General features: G+C 43.6%; 2 protein-coding genes across 4 annotated transcripts in view; both read right to left on the minus strand.

Moving 5' to 3' along the window:
• The window catches only part of LOC128771628 (gamma-aminobutyric acid receptor subunit rho-2-like), a 33,778-nt gene extending 31,533 nt beyond the window's left edge, over positions 1-2,245 (minus strand). The window contains exon 1 of the mRNA XM_053887132.1: positions 1,947-2,245. Coding sequence (XP_053743107.1) covers positions 1,947-2,074 — 128 coding nt within the window. The 5' untranslated portion in view covers positions 2,075-2,245. The remainder of the gene's footprint in view (positions 1-1,946) is intronic.
• Positions 2,246-6,427: 4,182 nt separating this feature from the next.
• Positions 6,428-25,612, minus strand: part of ube2j1 (ubiquitin-conjugating enzyme E2, J1) — a 34,300-nt gene continuing 15,115 nt past the window's right edge. For all 3 annotated transcript variants that reach the window (XM_053887135.1, XM_053887136.1, XM_053887134.1), the window contains exons 7-10: positions 20,114-20,219; positions 10,972-11,101; positions 10,357-10,479; positions 6,428-7,552 (exon numbers count right to left, since the gene is read on the minus strand). In XM_053887135.1, the coding sequence (XP_053743110.1) occupies positions 7,268-7,552; positions 10,357-10,479; positions 10,972-11,101; positions 20,114-20,219 (644 nt within the window). In that variant the 3' untranslated portion in view covers positions 6,428-7,267. The remainder of the gene's footprint in view (positions 7,553-10,356; positions 10,480-10,971; positions 11,102-20,113; positions 20,220-25,612) is intronic.

Consider the following 25,612-nt stretch of genomic DNA (forward strand, 5'->3'; position numbering starts at 1 on the left):
TTGAGGAAGACAACATTTGGAATATTGTATTTGGTGTAAAGCTGCTTTATAGGTGTGAGATTTGACTGCGCAGAAAAAAAAAACACAATAGGGAGCAGTGATAACGTATTTGCAATTCCCGTAAAACAGCAAAATATTTGTGGAGTGACAGTTAAAATGTCTAAATAAGTCTTTATAATTGGGTTTAAATTTGGTCATGGTTAAGTTTAGGTTCAGAGTGAGAGGCGGGGGAAAGCATTGTGTCAATGACAGGCTCTCACAAAGATGTAGATGCATGTGTGTGTGAAGCGCTAAAAAATAAAGATCATTGAGGATAACAGCGCAGCCATCTGGGAGAAGCTCCAAGTCGTGACCAATACGCAATATTTTTTATCTTTTCATATACTTTTGCTACTATAAATGTTGTGCCTATAACTCTCCGACCGGCCACGTTGTCAACTTTAGACCCGCCCCTTGGCTTGGGGAAGTCTTTTTTGGTGCTGGGCCTCTTTACAGCAGCTGCTGCCACCGCGACCTGACCTCCGAATGAACTCAAAGGTTGAGCCTTTCTCCGCACCGATGCCCCTCCTTTGTTCCCTCCTCTGGATCATATGCCTCTTGCCAGCGCGTGTTCTGGTCCACTCCAGGACATACACAAATACCTTTTGGAATTTTGAAGAAATATTATCACAGACCATAAGGGAGGAAGCTTGTTTGCTTTACCCTCACACATCTGACGCTAGCGCTCCCTAGCCTTCATTAATGCGTAACACTAAATGATCAATAAAACAACTTCCACAATTCAATAAGCATGTCGGTAGGATTTTTTTTTTTTTTTTTTTAATGTCAAATATGCAATTCAAGCATTTTTTTTAAGATAGGTAAGAGGCTACACAAGTGAATGACCTTCAGAACACCATCAAAATGTCATCATCTGTTCCATTAATAACATTTCCACAATGTTTCATTGAAATATGTTCAGATCTATATTTGCAAACCTCCAAAACGAAAAAAAAAAGTTATTCATATTCCCTTGGCAGCACCACAGGCCCCTGTGATCAGTTCTCTCTGGGAACATGAAGCAGAATTAATGCAAAAGAAAATGTGTTTAGTGGCACTGACATCTGAAGAGAATTGACCCACAGTTTTTTTAATCGCAGGCGATTCAAAGAGACTTTCAGCAAGTGGTGATTCAAAGAGCAAGGACGGCGGCAGAAAAAAACTTGTCTTTATTGACAAATAATGAAGCCGTAATTCTCCATGCAAACTGACACTGAAATATTCTAAAGAGCCCTTGTTTCGCTCGTAGCCATTAACCATATTTGGAACCTATTCTTTTTCATGTTTATTGTTTACATCATCTGACACCAGTGTTTCAAGATGAATGCAAACTTGAATAATGAATCATGCACAATGTGGACAGCAGAAATGAATCGTCAATAAAAAGAGAAACGTTTCAGGGCTACTGCCGCTCCTCCTCAGTCTTCGTCCGCTCTACGCGGCTGGATCGTCCAGTTCCTGCTGAATTCTCCACTCAGCAAGAGCTGTTTGAGAACAAAGCTCACCGAGAAAGACGAGCTTTAACGAGGAACGAGGGATCGACCGCGCCTCAGATCCGATCAGACACGTGCCATATTTCATTGTGGCAGAATTTCATCCGGACGGAAATAAAGGCAACTAAATAAGAGGTAACTCTCTCTGTGAAGATCAATGTCACGGTGTGACGCGAGTGTTCGCGCCCCTCGGTGACAGAAAGAAGAAAGCCTTCTGCGTAATAGTCCTTGAGTTGCCATAGAAACAACCGCTAACGGCGGTTTTGGTAACTAAAACTAAACTTACAGTTCAACCGTCATTTCTGGCTGATCGATCTGAGTCATGTTGGCTCGGTGTCAGACCGATGTGTGCGTAAATGTGAGTCAAAAGCAGCGCGCGTAAACGCTCGGCTCTCCGGCAGCCTCCAGACTTACGTGCCGGGCTTGTGCGCCTCCGTCGCCGGCGCGGACCACCGTTTCTTTCGGCTCCGGTGCTTCCGACAGTCCCCGATGACCAGCAGACACAGAAGCAGCAGCAGGAAGCGAGTGTAGAAGGGAGGCATGGTGACTTCACAAGTCGTCCACACTACTGCTCAAGAGCACGCCGGTACCGCGCGCTGGAGGCATCTTCTTCCAGGTACCGTACAGTCCGGATATCTGAGTGGAAATGTGCGAGTCCAAGTGTCTTGACCGTCTGGGAGAGCGAGACCACAGCGCCGAGCATGTGGACCCAAAACACATCACAGACTGTGAGTTTGAGAGATAGACAGGGAGAGAGAGGGGGAGAGAGCGTGAGAGGAGAGAGAGAGAGTGAGAGCGACAAGTGATCCTGATGCAGCATGTGGCCCTGATGCTGCATGAGGTCCTGATGTGGTCCTGATGCTGCATGAGGTCCTGATGTGATCCTAATGGTGCATGGGGTCCTGATCCTGCATGAGGTCCTGATGCCACATGAGGTCCTGATGTGGTCCTGATGCTGCATGAGGTCATGATGTGGTCCTGATGGTGCATGAGGTCCTGATGGTGCATGAGGTCCTGATGGTGCATGAGGTCCTGATGCCACATGGGATCCTGATGTGGTCCTGATGCTGTATGAGGTCCTGATGTGGTCCTGATGCTGCATGAGGTCATGATGTGGTCCTGATGGTGCATGAGGTCCTGATGGTGCACGAGGTCCTGATGCCACATGGGATCCTGATGTGGTCCTGATGCTGCATGAGGTCCTGATGTGATCCTAATGGTGCATGGGGTCCTGATCCTGCATGAGGTCCTGATGCCACATGAGGTCCTGATGTGGTCCTGATGCTGCATAAGGTCATGATGTGGTCCTGATGGTGCATGAGGTCATGATGTGGTCCTGATGGTGCATGAGGTCCTGATGCCACATGAGATCCTGATGTGGTCCTGATGCTGCATGAGGTCATGATGTAGTCCTGATGCTGTATGAGGTCTTGATGTGGTCCTGATGGTGCATGAGGTCCTGATGTGGTCCTGATGCTGCATGACGTCATGATGTGGTCCTGATGGTGCATGAGGTCCTGATGGTGCATGAGGTCCTGATGTGATCCTAATGGTGCATGGGGTCCTGATCCTGCATGAGGTCCTGATGCCACATGAGATCCTGCATGAGGTCCTGATGCCACATGAGATCCTGATGTTGTCCTGATGCTGCATGAGGTCATGATGTGGTCCTGATGCTGTATGAGGTCCTAATGTGGTCCTGATGCTGCATGTGGTCCTGATGTGGTCCTGATGCTGCATGTGGTCCTGGTGTGCTCTTCATGTTGTATGAGGTCCAAATGCCACAAAAGATCCTGATGTGGTCCTGATGCTGCATGTGGACTTCATGCTGCATGAGGTCCTGATGCTGCATGAGGTCCTGATGCTGTATGAGGTCTTGATGTGGTCCTGATGGTGCATGAGGTCCTGATGTGGTCCTGATGCTGCATGAGGTCATGATGTGGTCCTGATGGTGCATGAGGTCCTGATGGTGCATGAGGTCCTGATGTGATCCTAATGGTGCATGGGGTCCTGATCCTGCATGAGGTCCTGATGCCACATGAGATCCTGCATGAGGTCCTGATGCCACATGATATCCTGATGTTGTCCTGATGCTGCATGAGGTCATGATGTGGTCCTGATGCTGTATGAGGTCCTGATGTGGTCCTGATGCTGCATGTGGTCCTGATGTGGTCCTGGTGTGCTCTTCATGTTGTATGAGGTCCAAATGCCACAAAAGATCCTGATGTGGTCCTGATGCTGCATGTGGACTTCATGCTGCATGAGGTCCTGATGCTGCATGAGGTCCTGATGCTGCATGAGGTCTTGATGTGGTCCTGATGCTGCATGTGGACCTCTTGCTGCATGAGGTCCTGATGCTGTATGAGGTCCTGATGTGGTCCTGACACTGACCTGAACATGAACATTTGGGCCACCTTTGTATTTACACCAGGACCAGAAACAGGAAGTGATCATCACATGCGTTTCAGGAGCCAAACATCAGGCTGGCGCTCGCAGACATGGTGTGACGCAGCAGGGGGGAGAGTGATCAAGCGCGGAGGGAGGTGGGAGGAGATTTGTTTAATTAATACCGAGAAAATGAATAGGAAGAGTGTGAGGGTGTGAATTCAGAGCTTTATCTGTCACGCCAGAGCGTGTTGGCTCAGGGATTCTTGCCTGCAAAACAGTCCAGGAAGTGATCACAGGCGAGGAAGTCGAGCTTTGTCAGCTGAATAAATGTAGGCTCAAACTAAGCCAGCGATTTACCCAAATCTGGTCTTGATCTGCTCTGTGGACCTCAGTGGTTCCCTCCTTGAGTTGATATGAATTCAGTAAAAGGACTGTCATGTTTCTAACACGTCACCAAACTGTCTTGGTTTGACTGAAAGTGTTGAAAACCAAACCAAACTTTGCCTTGAATGTGACTTGGAAGTGTCTGCAAGGGGTTCGAAGACTTTGATGTCCATTCTTCTTCCAGCCCAGTGACTCGGACTTCCTGTAGGTTCTTGCCTCGAGCTGGAGGATGTGGTGATTTATGACGGTGGTCCTGTTCCTCTCCACATCATCTCCACCGGTCAGACACGACGTTTAAGTTGGCCAGGACCTGCCTCTAGACTTCAAGGTTTGGGTGACTGCAAGTCAAGTGAGTCAACTGCACTTTGGAAGACCGTCACAGCGAGGCTCCTCACAAACGTGCTGTGACCTCCTGGAATTGACCACAAGGTGGCAGCAGCTATAGGTTGTGCCATTTCTGTTTGCGGCAGCTTTTGAGATAATCCTTGTCGGTGCAACACAACAGTTGGAGAGATCAAATTACCATCTGGCTATAGGAGCTATATGGACGACGTCAGAGCACAGCGTGCTCATCTAGAAGGCTGAGAAGGATGTGCATTTATATTTGATATATATATATCTTCAGGAGCAAGCCTGACACGGGAGTCAAAAACACCGACCATCAACTGAGAGGTCAAAGGTAAACCAAGACACCTAGATGACCGTTACCCCCATGTGTCCACCATCTATCCGGTGGATCGGAGGCTGTCTGGACGGAGGGACGCAGGAGGAGTGCTGAAAAAAGGCACCATCCTTGGGCACCAGAGAAGGCAGGCAATTCCACCTGCCTGTTAAAATAATCTGCAACAATAAAGGTCTTTTCATGAGAACTTCATTTGCCCCCACCCGCCTCCTCAGGCATCTCAAGACCTTTGTTCTGCTTCAGCACAAGCGAGCGACGCCTTCAATTAGCTCTGAACTATTGCTCTCCGACTCTGTCAATCACAAGAAGACAGTGCGGGAAACCACACCTCATTATTCCAGAGATGTTGCCTCTCCATTCGTTTATCTCTCCCACAGTTCTTGACATTCAACACGTGACAGAATTGTTCACACTTCACCGTCACAAGGGCTGACATTAAGCACCGCCGTGTTTTTCTGTTCACAGTCACAATGCACCTGGAACACTATCAACATTCACAGTTCCAAGTTGTACAGCGTTTTACTGCTGATGCTGGGTCCATCCTGAGGTTCAGCCTTGACACAACCACTGAAGAGCCAGCAGTCTCCATTACATTTGTCAAAGAAATGAACATTTTCCAGGGTTTAGTCCCACTGTACAGGGTTCCACAACTTTCCTCGGGTCTTTGTTGAGGGTGTGAGCGTAAACCTTACTTGAACTCACATTTAAATACTGAACATACACTCAACTCCATTGAGTTCTCCACTGCCAGCAACAAATCGGGAACGAAATTTCCAGTGAATCCAAGACTCCTTAAATGAGGACCTGAAACCTGTTCAAGCCAAGCAGGAATCCAAGTAAAATGCATTCAAATACGATGAAAAATAGCAATATTAGGTGAATATTAGGTCCTCAGTGATTTATAGGCAGGCACCAAAATATTTGGAGAGTGGCACAATCTTTATTTTTATATATTATTTAATATATTTAAATGATTTTTAAATAATGTATTACATGTACAATTGTCTGTGATCATTTTCATTTGATCCAAACCGAAATGTTGGATATTGGATTTACAAAACAACCCTTTCCTAACACAAAAATGAAAGGAAAGTTAATTGTACTTTCCTATTTCACTTCTGTGGGACAAATAAAGGACCCCTAACCCTCTTATAATATAATTTAAATGGCTCATAACTTTTTTTAAATTAACATTATTATTTTCAAGCCTCTTTGCCATTTGTAATTTAAGATAGTAAAAAACAAATTTGTTGAAATCTAATTTCATTTTTATTATATGAAATAAACAGAAATATCGATTAAATATAGATATAAATATAAATATAACAACAGCAATAATAATAATAAATATGGCTTCATTATTTTTATAGATTGTTTTCAAATAATATGACATACACAACTTGCAGCTGACGTCTCTTTTCTATCACACAAATGAAAGGAAAACTGAACTTCTGAGCCCCTTTTTTATTTCCATTCTAACATTGATAATATACCCCACAGCCGTCCTGCGCGAGGGAAGTTGGCGACGCAGGGACTTTTGCACAGACACTTTTCAGATGGCGCTGACATACAAAGATCTTTATTAGGTCAGAATCGCTTAAACCTTATTGACACAAAACTTCTCTTTCCTGACATCAACACGGAATATAGTTTCACAATTGCTCCAGATGGTAATGTTAGTGCCAACAGGTGAGAGCCATGAAGCCATTATCCTTCCACTACTTGGGAAACAGGGCCTACACTTGAGGAACGGGAAGTTTCGGATGGGCTTGTTTGGATGATGAATGGGTCACCGAGCATCGAAAGTCGGTCAATGTTAAAGTTAAAATGCAAATGTATGCTGCTTACTCACGGAGCATTTACATTTTACGACTTAGCCAGCGCAGGATTTGGGTTAAAGCCCCCATTTTATTTTCTCAGAGGAAACATTGAAGGCGACAACAGAGCTGCTGCTGTACAACAAATGACCATAAATTACACAAATCATGCAGAGCTCCTTTCGGGGGAGGGGTGGTGGCCATAATTAAAACAAAGATTAAAAATGGAGTTTAAGAATGTGACCAAGTGAGGAGGCATCCGCTCCTGCAGACACAGCGAGGAGGCAGGATTACTTCCCCACCATTTCAACTGAGACCAAGCAGCTGCGGGAGACTTAAGTGGTCTTCACATTGATTTAAAAAAAAAAAAAAAAAAAAAAAAGGCGAGTGGGACGTCCCCTCTTTAGGAATGAGAGCACCCCCGCTCAGCGAGTGACCTCGCAGTTCAGTGGAAGATGGCGGGGTCACAGCTCGTAGTCAAACTTGTACTCGTTGGAAAGGTAGATCCTGCGGAAGATGAGGGCGGCGAGGGCGATGGTGAGCACCACGATGAGCACCGCGGAGCCCGCGTGGCTTTGATGCTGGCGCGGGCGAGCTCTGGCCATGACCTCCGGTCGGCTCGCCGCCTCCCGGTTCTCTCTTTGGTTCTGCTGCTGGGCGCGCCGCTGCCGGGGGCTGAGGGGGCGGCTGGGGTTGGCCGGCGTGGCGGGCTGGGTCTCCTCCGCGGGGACTGCCTGCACCCCCGGTGCCTGGAGGTGAAGAGCGGCATCAGTTAGACAAGGACAGGGGATTCACTCGCTGGCAGACTGCGATGAGATTACCGCATTCAGAGCCGGAATTTTGCTCTCAGATTAAGCCAGATGCAGGATTTGGCTCAGAAGCCGTTACATTGACATCTGAATGGAATGGAATAGTACAAATAATGCATCTGCTATTGATAGCAGCTCTCTCAATGATATCGACGGCTCCGGGGTCCAAATGTCAAGTGTCTCCTCTCGAAGGAAGATTTAAAGAAAGACGGTTTAAATCAAAGCCAAAAGGCTAAAAACAGAACCAAGGAAAACCTAAAACCATCCAGCAGCTTCACAGCCATCGGAAAACTTACACTCACATAAATAGCCGCTTTGAAAGCTGCTACAAACTAAAAAGATGTGTCCCAATTTCCAGTATTTATGTAAGATATTTATGAGCGGGTGTCCAGATAGTCTTTCCAGCGTTACGACTTTACTACAGCGGCGATATCCGGGGACGTGCTGATCCCAGTCGACGGATCTGGAGAGTTGTCTAACAATCCGAAGATCTTCTGAGGATGCAGTAAACAAGACCAAGGGCACGGTGTCAGGAGCAGTCTCCTCTTCACTCGCAGATGTTCCTACTTTGGACGAGGTGAACCCAGAAACACTCAGCTAAGATGACCCCCAGCTGCACAGCGTAGCAATCCTCTTAGGCAGAAACATCTGGATTACACTGGTGAAGATGAAGAGACACACCAGATATGATCCTCACGGCCACCAAGTTTCACCGAGCTCTCTGAATGAAATGCTACTATTGAAGAGCGACTCTTCAAATGTGACAGTTTACTATGTATCAGATTTAAACTTCCCTACCAGAGCACACAGACCAAAATATGCAGTGAAGCCGAGGCGATTGATGCTTTATGACGCTTGTTTTTTAACCTCTCATGACACATTAGCGTAACAGAAACCATGACCTTTGTCAGTATTTTTTGACTGAATAATTCATAGATGAGAATGTAACACATAGCACTTTGAATTTGTCACCGTAAATCAACACAAACAGAAGAACAAAGACGACCAGCTGTGGCCCAGCATTGCTGTTCACAGACTCCTCGGAGCGCCGGCAGGCTGTTGGAAGTGTGGCTATTAAACGGCACACCAATAAATTAAACAAGAATCGAGAACAAAACAAATGTTATATCACAGACGGTGCTCCACTTCAGGATAAGCACAGTTTCGTTTTCACACATTGCTGGACAAAGACTGAATGAAAAAGAAAGGAGAAAAGCGCTCACTAGGCGCAGACCACCGGCAGCCACTGTTTGATTCAATATCCTTTCAGCATTTGAAATCTCATTGATAGCATTGAGCACAACGGGACAAAAGGTGGCAATGCTTTATTCCGGCTGTACTGAATGGTATGTGGTAAACTTCCACTATAGAAAGTACTGGAATATAAGCCACGCCCACTAAATTTGTGACGGAAAACAGATCTTGTTCCTACGTAAGCCACACTGGTCTATAAGCCGGTGCTGTCTAGAGCTAAGAAAGGTCAGCAATTTCCTCATATGTGGTTTAAAAGTGCATGAGGATCACAACCAAACGGTGGAAAACCGGGTCCAGCATGGAGACTGACTCATTAAACAAACTGGGCAATGTTCTGAACTTGAATCATGAACTCCTCACATTTTTTATTGACATTAAAGCGCTCAAAATGCGCTGTTTTCGCCCACGTGTCCCAAGTTCTGACACCACAGCCGGTCTCAGCTGCTCCTTCTTGTCTCCAGTCCTCCAGGAGATCGGCTCTGTGGGCGGAGCTTCGGACACGCAGGCAAATACAGCGCATTTTGAGCGCTTTAAGGTACACAAAACACCTGTGATTTCAGCGTCAACAGCGTGAGGCTCATTCAGTCCGTAAAAATCCATGCATTAGCCACAAGATTCAGACCGCGAGAAAAAAGTAGCAGCTTATAGTCCAGAACTCACGGTACCTTCTGATGTCTTTCCTTTTATTTTTCCTTTTTTTTTTTTGCAGAGCAGATCACGCCTCGTTCATTTGCTGGGTTTCACAAACACAGATGCGCTCGCATGCTAACACGCAGTCTTCCTGTCACAGGAGGGGATTTGACGGGTCATCTCCGAGTCTCTTTGAAGGCGGTACATGAAGACGGCGGGCAGCTCAACAGTTAAGAAATGATCGAGTGATTTTCACTTTGGAGTTCAGGAATAAAAAGTCACTGTGAAGTACAAAATGTCTTCAGCGTTTACTTGGAAAGGGGAAGACAGAAGTCATGTGAGGAATCCTAAATGGAGGTGCTGACTCCAATCACTTGTGTGATGATTTCAAAAACTCCACTTCAACTTGAACAGCAATGATTCCAGACAGTTCAATGTTAAGAGCCTCTCGGCTAGATTTTTTCGGGTGCTCCCATATTGGTAGTTGGAGCCCTATGCTGAGGTACATTAAGAGCCTACTGGCCCATAGGAATGGTGGAATGTACGCCATGATAGAGGAGAGCGCAGGCAAAGAGCAAAATAGAGACAACATTTAAATCCAAATAGTTCCTAGACAAAAGATCATGAGAATGTCGGAAGGAAGGAAAAGGAATACTAGAATGATGGACAGACCAAATGAGAAGACATGAATAGTAACAGAAAGGCGTGCATAATCAAGACAGATGCAGTAAGAAAGAGCTGATGATAGCTAAATTAGCATCAGTTAACTGTGACCTTTAAAACAGCGATAAAACCTGAGTGAAACGGATGCTTTTATAGACAGTTTTCCAGGTCCGCTGTCGAAGCAGGGGCAGACTTGCCTGGTCTTGGCTGAGTCCTCCTGCAGCCTGCTGTCCCGCAGAAGTGTCTTCCTTCGAGCCAGAGGGAGGGTGGCTGCTTGCTCCCGCTGCTGCACTCTCAGAGCTCCGTCTGGACGGCACCGCCTGCATGTGAGGGCACAGGTTACCCAGCAGCCTCAGCTCCCCCGCTAACACCCCGGAGGGGTGGTGTAGATTTAGAAGGATCGGAACACGACTGCAGTTGTATGAGGTAATAAAACTCCTGGAAGCAACACTGGGTTCATCTATGTTCACTATGAATTGTTGCCAGGTAGATACTGCTTCTAACAGTCTCCACAATAAATGCTGGTTTGAGTCGGTGGCAGCGATGGTGGCAGCTCATTTGCCCAGTGAAGAAGATCACAAACTAGTTATAGACTGGTAATTCATCACGATGAAAGCTAAAGCAAAAGTTGTAATTAAAAGTCCAAGTCTTTGTACATGTAATCAACAGAGGAGTTTCTTTTGAATCATTCGGGAACAAGGAGATTCATTGCTTAAAGAGGAGCACTTATGTTGCCGTGATGATTTGATAGCGAAAGCTCAAAGCCAAGGAGGAAACCATGGAAACGAGAGCTCCTTAAAGTGATGCTGAACCTTGAAGTTGATTTGCAGGGCCAGTTTCTTTGCCTGGTGGTCCTCCGGCCTGGGGTTGCTGTTGGGGGTCAGAGGGAGCAGAGCAGTGCGCATTGAGCAGTCGCAAGCCTCGCAGCAGAAGTCCTGGGACCTGCCGGGGAACGGGCACACGGTGAGGTCAGGCTACGTTGGTGACTAAAGTCATAACTCATTCATTACACTGAGAAGCACAAGGTAGGCTTACTGAGCAAGAAAATTGTCCCAAGAAACTATTTCAAAATTAGAATTCTACTCCAAATTCCATACACAAGGCCATTGGTGGGTTGCTAATTTGCCAAAATGACCATCATTTCATTCAACATTTCACTGTGTGATTCTGTGGCTACACAGTCTGAGATCAAACATCCTCTTTACTTTGTTCTTAAAAGCCTAAGTGCCCACTAAGGATGGGCGATATGGACAAAAAAGGTTATCACAATATATGTTCATGATAAATACATTTTCATTCTATTCCATGTGTGGTACACACAGCAGTCTCCCTTGAAAAAAAATTATTAGTGGGGTTTGTCTTCAACATCATTATTAGTTTATGTTTAAATATAATGGTTAACAAAGTGTAGCGATGAGAAATTCAATGTTTCACATCTCTTGTAGAAGCCAGTGGTGTCTGACAGACTGCTCTACCAGCTTTATTAAGGGGTTAAATTGAGCAGTCTGTCTGCTGTATCTCATCTCTCTTAACAGTTGACTTGAACTATGGACCATTCTGGACACATTTCATAGATGCTATTGAAGAAATATTAGAAATAATGTGAATAAACAATCATTTAGTCATATTCTATTCTCCAAATCATTATACAAACTGTCAGTCCTTTGCCTTGTGTGATGAAAAACAATTCTCTCTCCTAATATGGTTGTTTTTCATTGTCTTATTGGAAGAGTTCACTAATACATTGACCGCTTTAGAATTTGTTGATGGTCCCTAACTGATGCCGGGTTGTAGCATTGGTGCTGCCTGTGAGAGTGTGTCCACGATCAGTGAACGCCAATCGGGGACGCGGAAGAGGACGTCGCCGCCAATACAGGATGTCCCTTCCAATGTCCAACTATTTTCACCACGGTGTTTCGCCGAGGCGCCAGCGCAGCAGGAGACCTGCATGTGTTGATATGAACCAAGGCAGACGACCGCATCAGAGAACCTATGAGGACCACTCCATCTAATAAAACAAACAGGGATCCAGAGACTCAGAGTCGACCAGTGTCATTATCAAAGGTTCCCTGTATTAAAAATAAGTTTAAAACTACGATTGTGAAACAAAGTCCACCACACTCTCCACAGTGCTCACACGCCGGTCTTGTCACGGTCTCGTCGTGTTCACATGTGTAAGTCCAATGCTGCCGTGTTTACTGAATTTATCATGAGATATAGAATTGCCATGGTGGAGATTGTGTTTGGCGGTATATAGTTTACGATAAGTTATCGCCCATCTGTAATTTCATACATAAGGCAATTGGTGCCATCACTGGGTCACTAGTTTGCCACAATTCCGACAGCCATTGTATGATTCTGCAGCCACTCAGTCTTTTATCTGAGACAGAACATCCCCTGTACTCTGTAGAAAATACTTTGTTGAAAATATCACAGCAAAAAAATGTTTTTTTTTTCTCCTCGATCTGCTCATGATGGCAACAAAAAACAGTCGCAGGGGTTCAATTAGAGCATGATGATTCTGTTTATGAAGATTATCACCTGGCGGGTGACGCACTTGTCACTCCAGCTCACTCTCAACAGCCAAGTTTACAAAGAAATGGACCTGCCAGCTGCTACAATAATTACATTCCACTGAGCCGTCTCCCTCTATCTGATGCAATTATACGCCGGCTTGTGTTTGTAATTAATTATCAAGAACAATTACGGGCCTTCCACAACGTCGAGCAGGTGGACCGTGGCAACAGTGACAGAGTTGGGACACTATCTTCGCAGTCCCGCCAAGTCGGTGTCTGTTAGTTGGCTCACACTCCGGTACACACAGAAGAGTGATGGCAGGTAACACATCTTCCCAGATAAGGAGACATTACAGAACAAGTGTAGACAGTCAGGACAGCCGATGCCACGCCGCTGTGTTTGGTGTGTGCCGATAAGCTAATGTCAGGTTTGGAATTGGCTAGGAAGCAGAAGTGTGATTGAGAGAGATGCATTTTTGGGGTGTTCAAATATGATTACCAGGAACAAAGTGAATTGGTTTTGTAAGTGCTCTTTTTTTTCCCCCCCAAGTCATTTGAAGAAAGTCAATGAGCTGTGTGCTTGTTTGAAATTCAGCGTGGGATGCAACTGACCCCCCTTAGTTCTCTGACATTAAATCAGATTGCACCTTCCCTTTCATCTTCTTCAGCAGCATTTGACAAGATGGCAGAAAGGTGAGATTTCTGTTTTTCACATTATTGAACAAACATTAATAACTGCATGAAGTCTTAGTAAGAATTGTCACAAGACAGCCAGGTTTCTAGGTCACTCGGGTAGGACTCTGATCAAGTAAAATACCACTTGAGTAAAAGTAAAAAATAAATAAATAAAAAGATTTTTATTTAGAAAGCTTTTGTACTTCAGTAAAAGCGTAAAAATGCAACATAATAATGTAACCTAAAAATCATCGTACACATTTATATTCATCCAGCTATACAGACATTAGTACACACAAGATAAAATACAAACTGCAGCAAAATAATCTGAGTACAGTGATGCTGTATTTGTACCTTACTTTCCACCTTTGCCATTGGGGGCATGCCAATATTATTATGCTTCTGTGTGAAGCACAAGACAACCCCAGAACATGTGGCCGAAGAGTTCAATTTCACTTTTCCCAGATGGTAGTCTGTGTGTTGTAAGGCGGTGAGGAGGATCCTTGCATCCTAAATAGAGGCGTCTAATGAGATCGGCGAGGTCAAAGCAGAGGCAAAAGCGGCTCGGATAATTTTATCACCTCTAATGGGACACTATAAAAATAAGATCCAAACTGTAATCAAACCGAATCGTCTATAGCGCCTCAGGACATGAGCAATCCCTGGTCCTCGCTGGGTCTTTTGAAGAGACTCGCTGTCAACAGTGATAAAACAGAAGTTCCACCAAGCGAAAGTGAGGGGCAGCACACTTGTAGCAAGTCAACACTGTTTGATGCTGAGCCACATTAAAGATGCACTGCAGGTCAGACTGTCATCTGATTCACACTAGAGTTTTACTGTTAGTCACGTCGATTCTTTAAGTTAAACAGAATCAATAACTCTTAAAACAAAGTGGATGAGCACGTCATCAACAGTACCATAAGGTCTCCCTTCTCTGTTAGTGCAGTATGGCGTAGCAACACACTACACTCTTCACAGCGACATCCAACCCCCCCACACCGGGTTCATGCGCAACTCTTGTCGGATGCGAAACAAAAATAGATGAGACTTCAAAGAGCGCCGCCGATTTTTTTTCTGAGAAAAGCTAATCATCCCTTGCAGCAGCTAATGGATGCTACAGCTGCAAAGAGGAGGGATGCTTGTCGCTTTGAGAAAACACCACATAAACACTGATGAGTTCCCACACCTCGAGGTTGCAAGGAGAGACGCGGCAACATGACAGTTCACTTAAAATACCATTTCATTAATTGCGCTGGATTACAGCCACTGCAGAAGTGGGATTACCGACAGGGTTTGGCTGACCACCACCGGACCAGAACAGCTTACAGAGGGGGACCACATGGGCTTCATGTTCGGCTGATGGTACCTCACATTATCAGCAGCTATCATTTGAGCAATTGGTTTGTTTGGAAACGGCCCCTCACTGGACCAACTGTCTGTATACCAGAGGTTAAAGGAGCAGCGGTTTATGTTCAGATCTTCACCATGACAGAACTTACTACACTGTGGGGAGTGGGACATGAAGTTTGGGTGGTTGTTTGCTGACAATGAGGACAACAACCTGCTAATGAAGGCACATTCACAGTGACTTCATGAGACACACTCTGCAGGTAACACTTCAAGAGACCTCATTTCATCATTTGAAGTCAACAGATCTTCCCTCCATACAAACTGCATATAGCGTCTTCTAACTTTTCAGGTATAGTTTCATTTACTTGTGGTGAACTTACGACCGCAGACGGCTCATCAAGATTCATGAAAGCAGTAATGTGCTCTTCATCCTTGACTTCAAATCAAAATAAAATGAAATCAATTTGATCAAACTATTGTGAATGAATAAGCTCATGCATAAATTATGAAAGCATGAGTCAAGAAATCACTTTTCCATTTTTTTTTTTTTTTTTTTTTAAGTCAGGTTCTGCTGCGTCCTTGGCCAGTTGCGTAGACCTGATTATGAACACAAACAATGTTTCAATCTCTTCAAATAAGAAAACTTCATTTCCTCAAGTATTTTGGAAAAACAGAGCAGAAATTGCAGGTGCAGCACCAAACGGCAATAAAGGAGAGAAAAGGAGGGAGAGTCAATAACATAGCTTGGTGATCTAATCTGGTAGATAAACAAGGACTCCTCCCGCAAAGCTAAGAGACCAAGAAGCAGCTTTCGGAGTGCAACTGCAGCTTCCAGTATCAGAAGTGCCGTTGTAATCTCTGTGCCAAAATGTTATCTACAGCTGAGACCAAGTCCACACCGCTGACTCACATCAGTGATCAATACTACTGTAATCAAGTTGGAAAAATAAGTTTTAGAATTTTCAACGTTTCGTGTGGTAGAAAGCACAAAGCACTATCCTTCATAAATCCTTCCCATTGATTAAATATCACGGTAATTTCAGGGGCCTTTAAATGGACACAAGAGCTCAGTGGAGCAGCACAGCAGTGCGTGTTCTCGCTATGACTCAGCCTCAAAATGGCAGTTGATACTCCAATGGCCATGACGGAGACGGCTTCTGGAAGGTCGGTCCGACTGCTTAAGAACAGCGCGCGGCATGTGGTAATGTTTGCGGAGAGGGAGCTCAAGGTTTCCCAGCCGAACAGCAGCAAGGCTCGGCAGCAATTGAACTTGGACTGCCACTCATGTGACACACCAAACAGCAGGAATGGGCTGCCAAATCTTACACTTGTTACTGCATCAATCAAAAGTTCCAAGTAACTACTTTGCCACTTGTAACGTTTGCATTAAAGAGTCCTCAACTGACTAAAAGGCCAATTATCATCTGTAAAACCATATTAAACCAGTCACGGTCTCCTTCTTCTCCGACATAAGACAGTGTTGACTGACCAGCCATGACTGACTCAGCAAATGCATCTGCACAACAACACCCATTTCAAATGTATTTATGGACAAACTAAGTCTTTTGGCAACTGGTTGAACCTCATTCATCACTTAAGAAACCACATCCCCACTGGGTACGCTAGAAATCAACCTATTGCTAACGGGAGTAAAGACACAGCGAGCAGATCGCCATTGGCTCTTATGAGCATTGATAGCAAGCACCTGTTTAGCTTGGGCCGACATTTGTTCAATGAGAAAACAAGTCGTCTATCAGGTGAAATGGTTTTTGTTCACAAAGAAAAAACAGCCATTCAGTGCAATAAGTGCCCCTTTCTTTCGCCTTCCTTTTTCTACTTTCAACATAAATTCCACAGCTGCCGCTTAAGTGAATGGACTCCTTTCCATTTCAGATAACAGGAACACAGAGAACCAGTACACTTTTGGTCTTATAGTCACAGACTCTGTTCTAGTTGAGCAAAGAATCCCTGACTGGTCAGCACTTTGCGGTTCTTGATATTCCCAGCTCGCATGTGTCTTGTCCAGACATATGCGACTTCTGGATCAATACATGAAGAGGAAACACCAAATTTTCCAGAAAGTATTTGTTTCATTAGCCACATTTTATTGTTTCAACATTTCTACTAGCCATCTGGTATTGCATACACTCAATTCCAACAAGGAAATCAGGTGAAGTAACCAGTGGATGTAACTGATCATTTCCGGGTTCCAAGCGCAAATGGAACACATCAGAAAGGGAAAACTAAGTTTCTACGAAAGGATAATATATTCCAGTTCAGGCTCTGCTTTGATATTGAAAGCACAAATGATGACCGCCAATTCAAGATTTGCTGAAGACCATGTAATCCCTAAAGCAGGATCATGCTGCTAAAAACACTTGTTTGAGGAGAACAACTACTGACTTGTATATCCTCAGAATATTAGCCAAGAGGTCATAATGTTCTGATTCTATGATAGGTTTATTTGCTTATCTCGCACACAAGCTCTTGCGACACATAAAGTTGACTAATTCTTCTGAAAAAAACTCCAGGAATTTGGCAAACAGCTGAAGATATTGGTTCTAAATCACCGTTCACCACCAATTAATGTTATAAATGCTCCAGCCTTGACCTTACCGCTTTCCCAGGGGCAATAAAATGATAAGCAGTCATGTATGAATGCCTCCTGGGTGGGGAAATGAGGGCATCTGGGACGGTAAAAATGAATGATTATGGCATGGCAACATCATACATTTTCAAATAATTGGTCTGATGGTAAACAGTCTGAAACAGCAGGGAGGAGTTATTCCACTAATAACAGTCAAGAAACTCTTCCATCGCCCGGTGAAGCTGCGCTTGTGGAGCAAAAATATGATCTCATGTAACCTTTTAACCACTAAATTCAAATAGCAAGTCCAATCAGGGGGATTTAGTGTTGGACCAACAGATGTGGTCTCATCAGTTCTTAGCAGCTCATGCAGACAATCTTCAGCAGCAACTCAAAGGTTAAGGATTAAAAGAGGAAGCTGCGTGTTGGCTGTGTGGGAGTGATAAATTGGTGTATTACCCCAAAAGGAGTTGAGAAAAGTGGAAATCAAAGCTGTTCTGAGTCATGAAGCATAAATGCTCCATTCTTCAACACTATTGTCGAATGTGGGGGAGCTTGATTTCTCCACCCCATTTCTCACACCTGTGGCTATTTTTTTAAATCAGTTTTTTCTCTGATTTAATGATTTTTTTCTGCACAGATCCAAGTTGTCTCATAAATTCCATGCCGTGACTCAAAAGTAGATTCGATTTTCAACACACTACTTTTGGACTAATGAATTGTTTATTGGGTCTGTCGTAAGGGGCTATTTCCTAACTCGAAACTAAGAATCTGATAATCATTACCTGTCTCTCTCTTTTAGCTTTTAAACCAGCAACGATCCAACTTCTCCCCAAGTAAAATCTGTTTCTTTCAACCACGGTTCTAGAAATATTGGCGACTTCCCAAAGTTTAGATTTCATGCATTAAAACTTTTGAAAAAAAAATGTTTCAGATGATCACATGGCACTGAAACGGCCTTGCACAAAGTAACCAAAGACCTCCACTAAGCAGCAGACAATGGTGAAAGCGCCATTTGAATTCTTTTAGAACTCAGTGCAGCTTTCAAGTGTTGATAATGCAGTTTTAATGGACCATCTAAACTCCTGGGCAAGGATCAAAGACGATTCACATTGTTGGTTTATCTATCAGGCACGACGTCTTCCACCACCAAAGGCAATGTCCCATCATCCACAGCTTCATTTACCTGTGGCACTCCACAAGATTCTACTTTCAGTCTTATTTCCAATGTGCACGCCTCCAACTTGTCAAGAACTCAACAGTGAGTTTAGCCTGTCCTGTGCCAGCTCCTGAATACATTGAACGACTGACCAACCAACAAGCCAGGCAGGACCTTCAGATCCCCGGGTGGGTCCGAGCTGGACGCACCCAAAGTCGAGACTTACATGATGATTATAGCTGGTGGATGTCAGCAGACGAAAATGAAACATGTTTTAAAATTAAAATCACTTCAGCGTGCACAGGACGCAGTCATGCGTACAGCTATTCCCTGCGGCTGTCAACCTTCCGGAGCCAGGAGGCTCTTCTTTTCAGCAACCGCACCCAGCCATGTCTCCACAGCCAAACTTAAATTAAATAAGATGTGTCACACTGTGTGCTTCCATATTTGATTTTTAAATAGCATTTTTACTTCCTATACACCATCTGGAGCCAACACATTGGTTTTTCACCAAGAAAAGTTGCAACAGAACGTAAGTATATCAGGCCCTATATCAACAAAAACATACCCAAAATAAAATAAACCCACACAGGGTGATTAAGTGAGAAACAGTGAACATGCGTTTTAAAAATAACATTCAATCCGTCTGCACCTGTTGTCTTAGCGCCAGCTGAATTTAACGTCACAGTGAGTTTGGGCTGTTTGTGAAGACAGACCCACAAACGTCTGAATAAAGGGATAATATAGCTTGAAGTGTACGACAAAGGCTTAGCAGAACCAAAGCACACACATACTTTTTTTTCGCCCCTTTGAACATCTCCTTTGTCACGGCAGCCATATTAAAAAGTAGGTCCCCGCTAAGTAGCACGTATACACAGGTGTCAGCTGTGATTGACACTTTTAATATTCATTCCCAAGCCTTTATCTGCAGCGAGCCTTTGTTTGTGTTCCCACACCTAAGTTGGCACACTTCCTGTTGGCCTCTTTTTCTGCATGATAAACAGACTAAAGTTTCAAACTATTAGACAGAACACTCTCCAGCTGTGAGGGGACTCCACGGTAAGTGACAACTCGTACTCTCTGGAGCGTGGAGACGAAAGCAAAGTACTAACTCAAGCTTCCTCGCTGCTTGTATTTATAGCAAAGTGCATGTTCTTGTCTTTCTCATCTACATGTGCTAATGAAATCTCCGGCTGATGAAGGCCCCCTGTCTCTTCTGCTAATAGAAGAGAGACTGAGGGGGCTCCCTACTTCGGTGGCGTTTCTCAGAGGGAAACGCGGAGCGAAAAAGCAGCAGCATGCCCACTCATGCCTCCCCTAAAGACCGGGTTTAATCACTGAGCCAGTCGCTTTGCTTGTTCAGTAACAAGGCATGATATATCCAGGCTCCGGAGACTATTACACAAACTGTTCATATAAAATTAACATACACACTGCAAAGGGCTGATTATAAGCCATCATATTATGGCCCACTGCCGAACAAAAACTGGGGTATCAGGATAATGAGTGACCAATTTCCGGACGGACCTCTCATGTAGCCATTGGGTCAGTGGGTCAGATAATAACAAGTCAGTCTCTAGAAGTCACTGAGGGTGTTGCGTCACACCACTCCCAGCAGGAGGTCCAGAGAGGAAGCATGCAAAAGGGTTTCAGTTACTTCAGCTTACTTTTTGGCAAGCGCCCGCCTCTCCTCCGGCGTATAATCAAGAGATCCTATTGCACCCTCTCCTTTGGTTGGCATGAACCCGATTATAGCGATGAGAGCCGTACGGACTGGAAGGAAAACAACAGAAGAGGAAGGTTAGAGAATTAAAAATTGGACAGCAGGCAAGGTTGAATGAAACAACAGGCATCACACGTGGTCATGTTCTACCCTCCTGTTACATAATTGGGGCTGCTTTATTTGCAGCTTGAATTAGTACCAGACCGAGGACGTGCCCTGTCCGTCTGTTATTACACATGCCTGAATTGGCACACGACAGAGCTGCCAGAGATACATTGCCAAAGCCTCACAGATGCTTTGTGAGCACCGTGGGTTCCTGAGCGCCTTCTGCTTGCTTCAATACATCCCCTTTTTTTGGGTTCTGTTTCACAAAAATAAGATTTGAAACATGCCTAAAACCACATTTGTGTGTGTTTATATTGCAAGTATACCTTATTTAATTTCATATTTGAAACCATCTGGGACAGGGTTGGCCAATTTCATTTCCAAAGGGGCCACAATGTGTACCATGAGAGTTGTGGGGGCCATCAGGCCAAAAGTAAGTGGCTAAATACAGTATTATAAAAAAAAAGCAGAAAATAGGCGAACAACACCATGATATTATTTGCGTCATACATAGTATTTGATAACCCAGCCAACTGGGCTCTCTCAGCTCCAAGTCTGGTTATATGTCACATGTCATTGAACTATAAATTTCATTTAAAGATGATCTACATGAATCAAAATGAATACCTACACCCTACACTTTTAGGGTTTTGGTCTGAAAAGCATTTTTACATGATCTTCTTTCGGCCTTGGACTGGGGGGACTCAGGATATATATTCAAGACAGGTCAAGACTGACAGAAACAATTGTCATAGTTGATAAGCAGGATTCTTGCTTTATATATTTGGGGTCTTAAACTGATCCACAACAGTAGGTGCCGGCTTCTGTTGCAACTGAACTGAAGGATACCCAAACACCAATAACGTTAATTGTCAGACTGGTGCTGCTTGTTACAACAGACACCTGTTTGGTTAACCAATGTGTGACTGCACCCAGCTGCTCATTCGTGGATATGTTTGAGACTCCTTATAAACATATATACTGTCTTGGTCTTGTCTTCCGTCTCGACCCCGAAATATCTTAAGTCTTAGTTTTGCTGTCCAAATAAGTTGGTCTTGTCTCGGTCTCAATACTCCCCAGTCTCGATAATGTCTTGGTTGTGTGTGTGTGTGTGTGTGTGTGTGTCTTGACTACAACAGGTTTTTTTTTTTGGTTTTTTTTTTCGAATTGAAACAGTAATGGACGATGAAAAAAGTGCAGTCATTTTGTAGTTCTGCCGTGACCTCATGAGGTCAGGTCTGATCTGATACTAGTAAGGTCAAATACACACATTGACTCAATTGAAAGACAAAAAAATGAGCCAAAATGGCAGCCATTGTAGAGTTCCAGTATGAAAACTACTACTGCCAAAAAAATAAATAAAATTAAATTTAAAGATATCATCTTACATTTGTGCTGTGGACCGATGAGACCAAAGTTGAATGCTTTTGGAAAGCATGCCACCCGTCACATCTGGCGTTAAAATAAGAAAAAAAAAACACCATGCCAACAGTCAAAAGATGGTGGTGGCAGTGACGGCCTGGAGCTACTTTGCGGATTCCGGATCCAGAATACTTGCAGTGATTGATGGGACAATGAATTCTGCTGTCTACCAGAAAATACTGACAGCGGATGTCCAGCCATCAGAAAGTGCCCTCAAGCTTCAGCTCTATAGGTTTATGCAGCAGGACAAGTGCCCAACATCACCAGCAAGCCATTACTTTTTTATAGGGGGCCACAAAGCCACGCTAGTTATTGACTTAGGAAGACAGCAATAACCAACACGCTCGCAGAATAATAGCAACCTCGCAGTTCTAAAATCAACTGTCTGTGAGCAGCAATGACATGATCAAAGAAGCTCAGAACTCCACCTGGTCTGTAAAGAGTCGACAGTCTGCTCGTGTCCCACACCACCGGGATGAGGCCAGAATCCAAAATCAGATTGTGATGAGAACTGCTCCAAAGCTTTTTTTTTTTCTTTCTCTCTCCAGCGCAGAGTAAATTAAAAGGTCACTTTTTCTGAGAACATCCTCGCACTGACATTTTTCATAAAAGCTCCTCAAAAACTCTTAGAAATAGGATCGGTTTGGAGCAGCTGAGGTGCTGAAATCCAAAAATAAAAAGTCATATCATGCATTATCTGTCTTTGGCTGTAGCAAGTATACTGGTTAGTGTTTCAAAACAATGTTTTAAACATAAAACAATATGATATTCTGAGGAATGAACAGCTCATTATAACAGAAATCTGTGTGAAAGCAGAAGGCACCATCCATTCATCCTTCCAGGCTATTCATATATCAGAGAATGTTGAATAATCACATATTGTACTTCATTGTTGTGCCTTTTGTGTCAATAATAAAGCAGCTTCTGGCACTCCGGGGAAGGTAGTTTTCATTATTTATATGTTGATATTTAGTGTCACTCTGAACTAGAGTAAAATACAAAACAGTTTTCCTTCTGATTATGGAGCCACACATTCTAGGGAAGTGATACAAGCAAGTTTTGCACATTTCTTACCCATATCTAAAATTATATTTAAATAATGTGAAATGTGCATGTTAAATAATAAAGTAACTCTCACAAGAGACATCAGAAAGAATGTTTGAAGGCTTCGTCTAATCTAGATTAAATAAGAAGGAGCTAGAATGAGGAAAAACCACAGTAACAGGGATGCTATCCAACTTGGGCTTGTGTGTGGATAAGTGCAGTTGTCAGGTGGTCAATTTCGACCTGACAGTGGCAGTGACCAGGTCTCATGCGTGACATGCTTCTTTGTTTAACAACAATAGCACTCTGTATTGATTTATGTCTGGTTTGAGAGTGGATCTCTGTTTTGCTTACAGCGAGATGAAGCGTCTCCCACTGAGTTGTTGGAGTGAAAAAGTAAGATGAAAGCAGTGATGCCACAAAGAAGCGCATTCACAGAAATGAGTAAAGATATGAAAGCTCACATTTGAAAGTAACACTGTCTTTCTGCCACTTCTCTCACACATCCAAACACAACTTTATTAGTTATGATGTACAGATGAACAGACTTATTTAAAATATCGTAGGTAGATTGTTGAATAATTTGTTTCTCTTTTTGGCAACTTAAAACATAAACATATATATATATATATACATATATAGTGAAAACTATTATATACAGTGAAAACTATTTTGTTTATTCTTTAATATGTGTAAATTAAACATGAATCAGTGGCACCTTTACAGATCTGTTTTCAGAAACAAGCTGTCCATTACACTGCTCTTAGCGGCAGCTCATTTCTACAAATGATTTCAAAATTCTTCTGCCAGGCAAACCACAGAGAGCAAGGCAAGAAAGCAGTATGAGTTATTTATTCCATTCTAACTGCATAAATGCAGTTTTTAGTCCTACCTTTCTGCAGTCATCAGTGTGCTTGAAGCACAGTGAGGTAAACAAGGAGCTTGTAAGGAAAAACAGCACCACAAAGATATCAGATTGTGAGAGAGAAGTGCTCATGCATATAGTTAATAATTTAGTTATAAAAATAGCCCCACTGGAAATGCTTCATTTGCCAAATCCACTCGGACTTGTGATGTCACTACCACCATGCAAGCTCATGCAAATCACACAGAGGGTCATGGACCAAATAACACCCTGGATAAAAACTCTTGCCTTAATATTTTTTCCTGGAATCCGGGGTAAGTGTGTTTTTGGTTGTGAGGGAACATAACACACTTTTGCCTTGTCTACTGTTACTACCAACGTCATTCATTTTCTTGTATAAAAATGAGAAACCTATTGAAAGTATAGCAATTGAACCAAAGTGTCCAAGATCCATTTATCACAGTTTGCTTCGATGGCTGGGAACTACTGAAAGACCTTGCTCTGGAGGAGCAGCTAAAAACTTTGCAGGAACTTGAATAGTTTTGATAATATCTAATGCAAAAGTGTCATGTCGAAAAAAAAAGTGACATAATTTTTCCATCAATTCTTTACCTGGTGGAATTCACACTGTCCAAGCTAAAGATGAGCCAGGTTGTCTAGCCTGCCTTTAGCATACAGGATACCCTCCTCTGTTGAGATTTCATAGCTATGCTGAGCTCCTGCTGTAGCCAATATGGAAGTGAAGCACTTCCTCAGTGTCAGTCCAGGAGGACTTTTAAGGAAGACTGTTAAGGAGGGACATTAAAGATGTACAACTCCAACACAACGTACCCCCGTCTCCCACCACTAGTAGACTGGAACGATTGATATCGAGAAGGAAATGGGATGTAAGCAAACAAAAACTGACAAAGTAACAAAATACCAACAAAGTTTAGCACAGTGGAGCAGAATGGACTAAAAGTCACTGCGTAAATTTCAGTGGTGGTTTGCTCAGATAATTACATCACTGAAAAGGGTGGATAAAAGCTGCAGTCAGGAGCTATGGGCGTGACATTTTCATGATTTATTTCCAACCCGCTTTTTCCTCTTAAACTAGTGGCAGCAGAATATTGTTTACAAAGAAGAAGAGCTACTTCGGAAGAATCACGTTCAAAAGCTTCTCATCCTTTGAGCAGAAAATCATGGAATAATTGGGGCTGTCGAGGAGGGTCCTGCTCTTGTAACAGCTTTTGATTTACTCTAGACACCTATGCTGTGGAGGCAAATGTCAACGCTGCAAAGCCTCTTTGCACTCGCCATTGCCAGAGTGCAGTATAAGCCGTAATGCGGCTGCAGTGGTGTTTGGGTTTGTCTGAATTTACAAACATGAAGTAAAGAGGTCACTTCAAACCGAGCAGAGAGGGTTTCTCTGTGAAAGGGCCTTTTTACTTCAAACATCAATGTTTTTCTTTTCCATCAAAAGGAACCCGGAGAATTCTTGAACAGAAGTGGATAGACGTGAGGCTTTCACTTTTGCTTTCAATAAAAGTGCACCACATTGTGAACTGGCCGTTAAGCTGCAGCCTCTGTTAAAACATATCATGAACAGTAGAAACCTCTTGAGTACTTTCCAATGCTTTCAACGGGGCTCAAACTAATGAGAGGCCATTACAAGATGATAAAGTGGACTCTTAATACAGACAGATACTTTGGGGTTTTGCTTCAAGGGACTAATTAGGGAATTATACAAAAATATATATTTTATATTCTCCTAAAACTGAATCATGAACAGCCTAATTTGTTCAACAAAATGCAGCAAGCCTTACAACAACTGAAATGGACTGGAAAATTACCAGGCATAGAGGAAAGGCAGCGACAAAGGGCAAAAGGAGCTAGGACGAGCCCGGCCAGTATTCCCCACAGAGAGCCATGAAGCTTTCCAGCCCACACAGAACCTGAGCAGCTTTCCAACAGCACACGATAAGATGGCCTCCAGTGGTCAAAGTGGCAACAATTTGTCATGGATGT

The sequence above is a fragment of the Synchiropus splendidus genome, chromosome 15, assembly GCF_027744825.2.
Source record: "Synchiropus splendidus isolate RoL2022-P1 chromosome 15, RoL_Sspl_1.0, whole genome shotgun sequence".
In the NCBI taxonomy this organism is placed as follows: domain Eukaryota; kingdom Metazoa; phylum Chordata; class Actinopteri; order Syngnathiformes; family Callionymidae; genus Synchiropus; species Synchiropus splendidus.